The 12,351-nt window shown below is 40.5% G+C and overlaps 1 protein-coding gene across 2 annotated transcripts in view; it reads right to left on the minus strand.

The window, feature by feature from the left end:
* Positions 1 to 12,351, minus strand: part of nacc1b (nucleus accumbens associated 1, BEN and BTB (POZ) domain containing b) — a 34,437-nt gene that overhangs the window by 12,369 nt on the left and 9,717 nt on the right. For both annotated transcript variants that reach the window (XM_065955328.1, XM_029279315.2), the window contains exons 2-7: positions 12,162 to 12,312; positions 9,601 to 9,843; positions 7,685 to 7,906; positions 4,149 to 4,620; positions 2,267 to 2,564; positions 2,032 to 2,129 (exon numbers count right to left, since the gene is read on the minus strand). In XM_065955328.1, the coding sequence (XP_065811400.1) occupies positions 2,032 to 2,129; positions 2,267 to 2,564; positions 4,149 to 4,620; positions 7,685 to 7,906; positions 9,601 to 9,843; positions 12,162 to 12,312 (1,484 nt within the window). The remainder of the gene's footprint in view (positions 1 to 2,031; positions 2,130 to 2,266; positions 2,565 to 4,148; positions 4,621 to 7,684; positions 7,907 to 9,600; positions 9,844 to 12,161; positions 12,313 to 12,351) is intronic.

Consider the following 12,351-nt stretch of genomic DNA (forward strand, 5'->3'; position numbering starts at 1 on the left):
ATCACGTTTGCTTTCATAATCCCCTAGAGGTTAACTTAGGTCTGTTAGTTTAAAAAGCCTTTCCAAGAACTGTGTCCGGATTAACGTAACATCAAGCGTCTTGAGGCTAAATTGTATCCGGGGTGATGACCTGTAAGCTAGGCCATGAACCAGCTAAGCTTGGCTGCAGGATTTCTTGCTTGGAAGCAGCTTTTCAGCCTTCTGTTTCAGCTGTAAAGTGCCTGTCAATCAGTCTCAGATGAGTGGCAGCTTCACTCTTATTAGCAAGAATGACACAGTCTGTAATCTGAATTACTGCAGCAGAATGAACCCAAAACGAAAGAATTCTGAAGTTTATTCACAATTAAGAACTCAAAAGAAGGCTGACGTAATTACACTCAGATGCACATTTGTAAAAAGCCTGAATTTGTGCGTACATAGTTTTATCAGTGACATGAGACAAGCAAGCAATGTATTTAATTTAAAGTACATTTAAGATTTTGGGGTGTCTTCATTAGGGATGGGAATTTACAGTAATCCCTGTACTCGATTACTCGGATTACCTAATGAACGAGTACTCGATGTTGCTGTTATTTATTTATTTTTTTTAACCGTAAACAAAAAAAGGGTCCGTCAGACACGGACCTCCCAGACCGGAATTGTAGACTTTATGCCTGTAAATTGACATAAACATCCAATATTTAAACATAAATAACCAACAACAGGAAGCGATTTCAATTTCAATGATGTCTCTAACAAGGACGTGTGCTAACAGGGCTAGCAAATGACGTGATGCAAGACTGCCTGTTTTCTGTCGCCGCTGTTTTCTCCTTGTGCTGTAAGCGCATGGGGTTAAGCATCGAACTAGTATTTCTATGGTATGCAAGTTTAACGCCACATATCTTGCACTGCACATTAACTTCATCGTTTTTGTCGATGTACTTCCAGACATCACTTTTCTTGACTGACATGTCGCAGGTGTAGCAGACGGTTCTGTATTTGTTGTGCTTTTGCTTTCGGTGTAATAATATGTTCCTAGAGAGTTGCTGTAGCTGCCGTAAAACAGTTGTTTTTGCTGAAATCTGGCTCGGTGTGTACTAAAGCTGAAGCCGTGGCGGGAGAAGTCGTACGTTTGTATCCCGTTAATTATTTTCGTACCTAGTGTATTCCATTAGGCGAAAACAAAAAGCTGGGTCACACATGTAACGCTGATTGAGTTCAAGTTTTGTAGCCAAAAGCAGCGATTTTTTAAATCTTAAACGATTTTGATAACGTAAGAGACCCCACACATGACAACAATCCTGACCGATTAACAGTTCAGATCGCATAATGTGTGGTGTGCAACGAGACGATAAACTCAGCACACCACACACTAACCGATTCATTCGCCGACAACCAGAGTCTGGACTATCACAAAGTGTAATCTTGCGCAGTCAGACGCGATTAAGTAGAAGAGTAAACAAACATGACGGGAAAGCTAAATGTGGCTTGCTGTTAGCTGGTACATCCATTACGGTAAACATTTTGGTCAAACTCCTTTCCTTGTCAGTTGGATTGTGGTTTGTTTTACAGGACACGTTGTATATAACTCATGTTGTTGCCACAAATCAACAAGTTGGTCCTGAATTCATTTCCAATTAACTTTATGCTTTGCGATTGCTGTTGTCGCCATGGTAATATTTGTTGTGCTTCCTGCTTCAGTCAGCTTGCTTCCCTATTGGCTATTGTTCCATTCCACGTGACAATTCACAGAGTCCGTGCTCGGGCGTCCTCGGTGTTCTCCCCACACCACAGTATTTCCGATAACTTATCCGTAAATATTGAACACGTTTAATATTTACGATTTCAAATCGGGGCGGACACGATCGTCTTCCGAGCGGATCGGGGAGGTTGAAATCACTCCTAACACACCTCACACCATAGCAGAATCTGGCAAGATAATCTTTGGAACATCAGATAGTCGGGCCTTTGCTGACTTTAGTCAGAAGGGGGGAATTGGGCCCAGAATCTTGTAGTGTGTACCCCGCTTTAGTGTGGACCTATACAACTCACATTTGACAGCATGCAGCACTCTATTGTCCAGAGGTTTGCGACTGGGGTCATTGGTTGAAGAGCGGATACCGGTTCCACAGCTGTTAGCCAGAGTGCTCCTGAGCAAGGTAAAAAAAACATACTTATTACTTTAAACTGTATTACTTACTTAAACACAAGATGACACAATATGTGATTCCTAGAACTCCTTTATTTGTTGACGTGGTATTGGATCAAGTATATGTTGAACACTGACCTGTCAAAAAAAGCGGCTAGAAGGCGTCGGAGCAGCACTTTGTGGCGGGTGCCGGCGCTGACGTGGCAGTTCATGAGCTGGGCGCGGGAGATGAACACAGAGGTGCCGCTCACCAGCTCCAGCTTCTCTGCAGGGTCGCCCTCCTCGTACAGCTTCGGGTGGCAGCGGTTGCCTATCTGGCTGATGAGCTCAGCTGGCAGCGATGCCAGGTCCTGCCGGGACCGACTACCTCTGCTCCCCCGCCCGCCGCCTGAGTCTGGGGCCAAGTCTGGAAGAGCCTCAACCCGCTCCCCGACCACTGAGGAGGGAGGACGATGGACTGTTAACAGCTAAACTTCTCAAATGTTAAAAACGATCACTTTTCATAAAGAAGAGTTGATAAAGAAGTTTCAAGAACAGCCTATTTTCACCTTCGTAATATATCCAAGATCAGGAATATCCTGTCGCAAAATGATGCAGAAAAACTAGTTCATGCATTTGTTACCTCCTGATTGGATTATTGTAACTGTCTTTTGTTAGGGTGCTCTGGCAAGTCTCTAAAGACTCTTCAACTAGTCCAGAACGCTGCAGCTCGTGTACTGACCAGAACCAGGAAATGGGACCACATCACTCCTGTCTTGGCTTCTCTGCACTGGCTCCCCATACAGCCTAGAATAGAATTCAAGATCCTTCTTCTCACTTACAAAGCTCTAAATGGCCAGGCACCATCTTATCTTAAGGAGCCACTAGTGCCGTACTGTCCCTCGAGAGCGTTGCGGTCCCGGAGTGCAGGCCTGCTGGTGGTACCTACAGTCTCTAAGTGTACTATGGGAGGTAAAGCCTTCAGTTATCGGGCTCCTCTCCTCTGGAACCGCCTTCCAGCCGGGGTCCGGGAGGCAGACACAGTCTGTATTTTTAAGAATAGACTTAAAACTTTCCTTTTTGATAAATGTTATAGTTAGTGCTGGTGTAGACCAGCTCTTAGTTATGCTGCTATAGGCTCTCTCTCTCTCTCTCTCTCTCTCTCTCTCTCTCTCTCTCTCTCTCTCTCTCTCTCTCTCTCTCTCTCTCTCTCTCTCTCTCTGCATATACAGTACATCATATTACTGCATGTATCTATCTGTAAATCTCAGTCACTAACCACCTACTTTCCTGGGAGCTCTTGAGCTGTCTTAGGCTCCTCAAGATCGTTGGTTGACGGCCTGCCAGAATAAATTGAATTGAATAAACAGTCTTCTGCTTCCATTTAAGAATAAAAATAAAATCCATCGTGGAAAAAAAAAAGAAGCAGCGTTTTGTGTTGGCTAGCCAACACAAAACACTTTCTGCCCCGCGCTTTTGAAAGCGTGCGCTATGCCACCAAAATAGGGCCGTTTTTATCATTTGGTCAGGACCCAAAGATTGCAACAACAATAGCTGGTCTCACTTCTGCTAAAAAATCCAGATGAGAATTTCAAATACTTTTTTTACTCGTTAGGATTTCCCCCACAAAAAAGAAAAGAAAAAAAGAGAAATAATTGAAACTTATTTGCAGATATTGTTCAACTGATTATTTTTGCATATTTCTTATATGTTTTGAATGGAGCTCAGTTTGTTTAACTGTCCTCATATTGGAAAGTTAAATTTAAAAAAAACATCTGATCGTCCCTTTGATAAAATATAAACTATAAACAATTCATAAGCTGAGGGCAGGCTGCTCAACTTTTAGTGGTTTCTACGCTTTGAACAGTTTATACTCCTACACGTTCTCTTTTTGGATAACAAAAAACTTTACAAGGCTGGCTCTTCTAAACACAACACAGTCAGAGTTACAGATCAGAAAGCAGAAAAACTTCAGATTCACATGACAACAGTGTGAACTTGAGCTGAACTCTTCTGTGTTTCTTCTGCAGTGAGTGCTTACCGGCTGCTCCAGCGTTCAGCATGCTGTACATGGTGTACATGTTGCAGATCTGTCTGTACTGTTCCTCTGCGCTGTCTTCTGCTATGTCGTCCTCTTCCTCGTCTTCATGGTAGCTTATTGGCGAGTCGCTGGTGTACATGCTCAGTGTGCCCGGGCTGGTGCCTTCAGGAGTCCCGCCGTTGTTGTTGTTATTGTTGTTATGGTTACTGTTGATTACGGCTCCTCCTGCTGAATTGGCGCCGACCATTCCAGCTACGCCCATTATGGCAGCATTGGCTGCTTGTCCGCGCCCAGTGGTATCCTGGGTAGTGTTGATGGAAGAGGAACAAGAAGAAGAGGAAGAGTAGCGTGCATTCTTCCTCATCCCGCCTCCGCCGCCCCCTCCAGACCCTCCGCCCCCGTCACGGTTGGACCCCTCCCACAGCCGCTTGGCCACAGGGGTGCAGACCACCGAGTATGGAGAGCCCTCCTGCTGAGAGGAGGAGGAGAATCAATGGTTATTCATCTTTAGCTCTGGATGACTTAAAAAAAATGAATTAAACAAAACATTTGAAAAGCAAAACGTTACAATAAATAAATCTACATTGTTTATGCATCAGCTTCATAATGAAAATTGCAAAAATTATCTTAAATAACTGTGTGTATCTCCTGAAAAAGGTCACATAAACTTGCTAATCTTTGGCCTTTAGTCAGATTTGACTGCGATAGTGCAAAACCAAAGCACCAACACAAATACAACATTGACAAGAAATAATGAATGAGGCCTTCTTTAATAAAAACAGGAAGATTTTGGTTTAAATCATGTAGCTGATTAAAACTAATCTAGTAGTTGTTTACAATTACAGTAACATATAAATGACTCTGCTATCATAGTATGTGAATAACTTCTGTTTATGCCATTACATTTTCACATATCAGCAAAACTAACCTGCAGACTTCATCAAAAGTTGAATTCACAAAAACTACTAATGCCAAATGTGGTCACAGATGTCATATTTGTCAATAAACAAAATTGCAGATAGATCCGTGGATCTTATGTCTATTTGTGCTTCATGGTTGTCTAAAACTGTGATGATGATGATGAAGATGATGATCACACCACTCTCACAGTGTCGCCTCTATCTCTCAGCAGCAAACACCCTGATATGCAGATTAGCACCTGACATCACAAGAAAACTATTTTTGAGCTACATACAGATGCTTTTCAGGTTGTTTTCCATCGTCTCATTAAACGTGTATTTTATCTGGCATGACTCAACACTTGTCTTTATATAAAGACTTTATACCACCTATCAAGGAGTGAAGAAGTCTGAACCTTCACTTTCAATATTAATCTAATATCTGATAATTCATGAGCCAAGACATGCAAGAAGAACAAGACCACAAGTGTGTACAGTGTGCCGGCTGCCAACTGCAGTACTAAAATTAAGTTGCAGGTATAGGTCTTTGGTTTTATCTCACATTTCCCCAAAAATGAGACACATACAAATAAATAAAGGACATTAACATAAAGGTGGCAAAGATTAAAAAAAGACAAGAAAACAGCAGAAAGCCATTTAAGTGTTTGTGTTCAGAACAGTGTGACATGCATTACTGACATTATCTCCACTGATAAGAATAATTTTAAAACAGAGGGTTTTAACATGCACACAGATAATGGGGAAACAATGCTAGAGAACAGTTAGTGGTATTTGACTCTCTTGTCCTCCTGCAGCATGTGAAGAACCTCCCTCTCTGTTAAGAAAAGGTACACAAACCAGAACATCAGTGCTCAGTATATGGAGGCTATACATATGTCATGGTCTTTTTTTTTGGGGGGGGGGATTTTATTTATTTAATTTTTAATTATTATTATTTATTTTTTTAACATATGTCATGATCTTGACTGCAGAGACAGTTGATGGTCTCTTGGACCGTTTTAACTTTAACATTTTGAATGCCATGGACGTTGTTGCACCAGAAAAATATAAATATTGAGCAGACAGAACCACATTGAGAAACACGTAAATGCTATACAAAAATGTTCAAAAGATACCGGTAATGCAGGAACGCTGAGCTAAGTGGAAAGGAACTAAACTCCAAATTCACTATGACCTCTACAGACAAAGCCTGTGTAGTTTTAACGATGAGTTATGCAAGGCTATATTTTTCTGATATGACTACCATCAACATCAACAATAGCCATGCTCTATTTGCTGTTGTTGACAATATTACCAACACCCCTCAACAGCTAGCTCTAGAACTCCCGTCCACAGAGAAATGTAAAATGTAAAATAACTATTAGCACCAGCCAGCTAAACATGTCGACACTCTACCATCCAACAAATAGCAAACAGCTGACTGCTATCACTCATTTTCCCAAAGGCACTTAAGATAGCTTCAATAAAAACATGTGCTGAAACATTCCTTATCAAAGTATTAAAATGTTAAAAGGCTGCATACTGATTCAGGGAGAGTTTCACTTTTTCTTTATTGGAGCATTTGATATTGTAAATTACTGAATGCTGCTGGTTGAAAAACTGGGTTGGACTTACACGGACAGTCCGGGTTTCTTTGTCACAAGGTAGTTATGTTCTTATGGCTATGACGTTCAGGATCTCCCAGGGATCACTTCTTGGACCCCTTCTTTTTAACATTTACATGCTCCCTCTGGATCGCTGGAGAGCCATATTGACTACCACAGTTATGCTGATGATACCCAGATATATGTGGCATTCTCACCCAATGACTGCAGCCCTGTAGACTCAGTAACTGACTTTTTTTTTTTAAACTTCGCACTGGCCCCGAGTTAACTGTAGAACAGATTATAAAGTGGTTGTAATAGTTAAGATGTCACTGAACAGTAAAGGCCCAGAATACATTTCTGACATGTTTGAAATGTTTTAACCGAACAGGAGTCAGTTATTATCTTATTCTCTTTTAGTATGATTATATTTACCCTTTTATCTTGTAATATTTCAGTCTTTCATTTATTAAAGGATGTTGTTTCTATCTTCCCTTGGCTGTGTCTTTTATCTGTGTAAAGCACATTGAGTTGCCTTTGTACATGAAGTGCGCTATATAAAAAAGTCGCTTTGCCATTCCTTTTGTCTCCTTCAAAACACCCACAGCTCATTAATATGGATGGTAATATGATAAACACTCAAAGCATACCAGCAGTCACTTTCAGTTTAAGATTCTATAAAGTGGTTCACAGCACACAATTTTTAAAGACCTCTGACCTCCAGTATCATTTATTTTAGTTGTGTATGCTATATTTTAGAAATAACCTTCAGCTTTTGATTTGTTTAAAAATAAGGATGTATGGTGTTTCTTAAAGTTATGTAGCTCCTGTAACAATAAAATAATATCTCTATTTTATAGCTGCTGGGAGTGAGTTCTGAGTTTTCCTTGAAAGTTTATCAAAGCCTTTTCAAATCACTAATTCAAAGAGACACCTACACAGATGATGTTAATGATCCTTTCAGACTACTTCACATTTCTCACCCATGATAAAAAGCACTTTGCTTGTTTTAAGGGGATAAGAGGCAGCCTACCTGCTGCTGCTGAGGCGTGGGCTGATGAGTGGAGGCCGTCTGTTCTGTCTTCACCTTGGACACCAGGGGGAGGGGCGTCAGAGAGGAGGAGGGGCGTCCGGAAGCTGTGGCGACAACACCGACTCCGCCCCCTCCCACTGTTTGGGTGACAGGGCTCTGAGGCTCGGAGGTTGGGGTCTCCTCGACGTGGAGACCCTGGGAGTCACAGCTTGGTGATGAGACCTGGAGGCAAAGTAATATTTAGACGGACGGTTTCATTCCACCGACACCATTATCTTTTAAAAACTGCTACTCGACAAACTTAAAAGAATGCTTTTTACAATGAAACATCTGGACTTTGATGTGTTCAAATTATTGGACTTGAGTAAAATGTCACAGATGGGCCTTGCAATGTATGATTTACCCTCGGCAATTTTTGAAACTGTACTTAGTTTAGCTAAAGAATTGTGGAGGATAATAGTTGAATACTTAAAGGTTTCAAGAGAATACAATTTAAGCATGAATGTGGGAGAACACAGTGCTGAGTGTTATAAAGATGTTAAAAAAATACAAAGTTCAGACAACGTTAAGAAATAAAGCTAAATATGTTTGAGATCTTATAAGATGTTTATATTAGAGATAATGATGTTTGAGATGTTAAAAAATGTTTAAATGTCAGAAATAATAATGTTTGAGATCCTAAAATTTGTTTATGTTAGCGATAATAATGTTTGAGATCTTAAAAGATGTTTATATTAGAGATAATAATGTTTGAGGTGTTAAAAGATGTTTATGTCAGAGATAATGATGTTTGAGATCTTAAAAGATGTTTATATTAGAGATAATGATGTTTGAGATCTTAAAAGATGTTTATATTAGAGATAATAATGTTTGAGGTGTTAAAAGATGTTTATCTTAGAGATAATAATGTTTGAGATGTTAAAAGATGTTTATGTTAGAGATAATGATGTTTGAGATCTTAAAAGAATAGTTTTAAACTATTAAAATAAAGCTCTTTGAGATCTTAAAAGACGAAGAGAAACATGCTTGAAGGGTTCCCCCAAGATTCTCTAGTTATACTTCCAAGACTTTTCAGATCTTTTTAATACCACTTAAAATTTGTAAGGATTTTACAACGTAGAAAAGAACTGTTCCACTTTAAATGAATCTTATCATAAACTAAATTTAGAAGAACACAAATTGAAACACTATTTATTCAGAGTAATGGCTCCATACTCTTGTGAAAAAAAAAAAAATCCTGGAAACTAAATTTGGAATGATATTGACACCTGTACAGATAATCTATCTCATCCTGTTTTTCACGTGATATAAAAGACACGTTTCCCTTCTTCTGCCCACTAATGCAACAAGCATTAGAAGGATTTTAGTATCTAATTTAAGTTCCTCATAGTTCTTAATAGCTTGCCAAATTGGCTGGTCGAGTAGCTAAAAACACCCCCGTGTCTGATGGCCATTATTTTAAGACTGGAAGAAACCTCACACATCCTGCAGTAGTAAATACTCAAATGTGTTTTTTTCTTATCATGCTCTGCGTAAAACATAGCTGGTACCATAATAACGCTGTGTCTGGGGGGGCTAAGGGCAACTCTCGAGGAAAACCAGCTTCTGTCATTAATATGCAGATTTATGCAGCAAGGCACTCCAAATCTAATCACATCATCTGCTTCTATAGAGGGAACCTGTAGTTCGCCACAATGTCTCAATTACTGAGTCAGGAGAACGTGTCTACAAACACAGACAGCCCCATGACAAAATCATGCAAAGCCTAATGTCACCAACACACAACACAGGTGACGTGACATAGCACGTAAAAGGTAGTTATTATACACAATTCTGCTAATTTTTTCACCATTACAACGATTTAAAAAGTAAAAACGTTAATCATCTTCGAAATACTTTATAATCGGCTGGTTTACCTTGAGGAAAAACTCTGTGCCTTTCTCCATTATCTGTTGGATCTGGAGGAAGCCGGCAGTGTACATGAGCAGGAACTGGTCTCCCACGTTCATGCTGAGGCGTCCCGTGTAGCAGAAGGCAAGGATCTGCTGGAAGCTCTGCGGCTGCACGGCCGGGGGCAGCTCCACCACCGAGCTCTTCCCCCCGGCGTTAAAAAGATCACGGAAGTAGGAGCTGCTGGCTGCCAGCACGGCACGGTGGGCCTGAGGGGTAAACAGAGTCAATGGGGAAGGTAAGCGAGGTGCTGATCAATTAACAGCTGAGAAAGGTAAGCCAGGAATAAAAAATAAAAAAAAACATTGATTCTCATTGAGTTCTCACATAGTAAAATCAATATAAAAAAACTAAGCAGAAATGGGATGTCTTTTTGTGGTTTGCTTAAGTGTGCAGTCAAGCAGAAAGTAGAACAAGAAAACAATGTTTTTGTATTTAAATTGCTTCATCTTTTTTTACAGCTGCAGTCTTATTGAATCTATAATTAAAAAATGTATTTTCTATAATAATCGTTAATATCAACAGTTACAAACAGCAAAGGAGTAATGTCCCATTGCATTCTCTTCTGATATTCAACTAAATCTCTAATTGATTCATTTTCAATGTTGTTGACTGGTTACAAAGCCCAAGAATATTTTCTTTGTGAAATACAGTCAGAGGGAGCTAAACCATTCTAGACACCATTTTATTCAGGTTTTTGACCTGAACTGTACTTTACTGTCTTATTGAGTCCGACCAAAGTCTCGTGAATACCGTCTCTGCCGAGCTACTTACACATCTACTTATACTTGTAATACTTATCCCACATCTTTAATACTGTTTTTGGCAAATTTATACCCCATTTCCTCTTGGGATGTTCTCAGGGACTAATTTCCCGGTTGATTAACAGAAAAGTTTCAGAAAAGTCAACAAGTCAATCTATGAACAAAAATCAATGAAATAAGCTTTACAAGGATGCAATTGCTGACTGGGCTTTGATGGACATAAGAACGCACGTTTTCTTATTTTTCAAAACGTACGTTCTAACGTCCATCAAAGCCCAGTCAACAATTGCATCCTTGTAAAGCTTATTTCATTGATTTTGTTCATAGATTGACTTGTTGACTTTTCGGAAAAGAGTGCCAGCGTCTTTTTTCAATTGTTTTCACTGAGTATAGAGCGTTTGCAGCAGCAGACAGTCGCCTGGAGAAAAGCGCAGCGCCCAGCGTATTTTTCCGAGCACCTTTTTTGTGCGGCCATTTAGAGCTGAATATCTTTCAACTTTTCAGGGAGGCCCTGCTTCACAAGCGCTCTTTTAAAAATATAAAAATATTACCAGTATTTTAGCTGTCTACGGATCGTGACTTGTATCCTCTTTGCTCCTTGTCTGATTGGGGGAAAAACTATTTCATATATAAAACTCGCAGTAATAAGCAACAGAGTAGTGTCCATGATACAGCATGTTGTCATAGAGACAGGAAGGAGATGCAGCGCATAGTGCTTCATGCAAGCGCTGCCGAGCGCACAGCCAGTGGTTTTCACCCGGAAAAAATGCTAGGTCTACATTGGACCTTTTAACCAGCAGCCAATTTGAGCACAGCAAACCTGCTGCTGGCATTTCTTTCGTGCACCATCTCAACCTTTTAAGTTAGCCAACCCTGATGCAGCGAGGGGGTTGATGTTGGTCCTAGCTCATCAGTCGTGCTGCTAACATTAGCTAGCTCTCAGCGTCGGAAATGTATGGCTGTGTCTGACGTACTAATGTACTGCCTGTACTATCTTTGGAGCCGTAAGACATTCAGCAACATTCGTTGGGAACGATTAAAAGGGCCGGAGCTCACATCATATGCCACCACCCGGCGTTAAAAGCAGAGAAAACGGCCAACAACTGCTGACAGACACACACAGCATGACTTTACAGATCTGCCTGCAAATTCTAAACAGGCAACAAAAAAAACAAGATCCATCATCTGTTTCATTTCAAAAGACCTGCAATCCTACAATGCCATTTAAAGTAAAGGCTTTAGATTTATGGTCACGTTGTTTTTTCACTGACAGATAGCCCTCTTATTAATCCCACAAATTGTATTCATGTTAAAGTACTTAGCAAATTCAGCATAAATAAAGGTTGTCTTTGTTTTCGGTTATCCTCTGTGGATTTACATTATTGCAATCGGCTGATAAAAACGTTTGTGTGCTTTTTAATGTCAGGATAAACATTCAAAGCTTCTTAGTGCTCAGCAGACTGAAGCATATCCGGACCTGACATAAGCAGCCCTCTCTCATAAGCAGTGTGTGAACATTTGAAGTTATAGTGAAGAATATCTGTGATAGTCCTCCTTAAGTGCAGGATGCAATCAGAACCCTTCAGTCTGTTAGGATCTTAAAATGTCTTCAGTCTGAGCCCAGCCTTACCCACTACTTAATCCAGTGCACCTGTTTATTATCCAGAGCACTTTGCAGTCACACGGTTCACTTTTTGTACCGGTAATTCTAGCTGCAAGTTATCAGTCACTCATAGGAAATAGTCAATCAAAGTTTTTGGCACCTTGAAGGCATGTCCCTTGACCACGACGGAGACATCACAGTAGAGGCCCTGCAGCCGCTGCTCGTTAAGACACTCCAGGATGTTGTTGCCAAAGTTAGGGATCGCCATCTGCAGCGTCTGAGCCATAACGCTCTGGTCAGCACCACAGGGTCTGCGGGACAACAGAAGAAAGACGTTAGAGAAGGAGAAG

The sequence above is a fragment of the Labrus bergylta genome, chromosome 1, assembly GCF_963930695.1.
Source record: "Labrus bergylta chromosome 1, fLabBer1.1, whole genome shotgun sequence".
Taxonomy (NCBI): domain Eukaryota; kingdom Metazoa; phylum Chordata; class Actinopteri; order Labriformes; family Labridae; genus Labrus; species Labrus bergylta.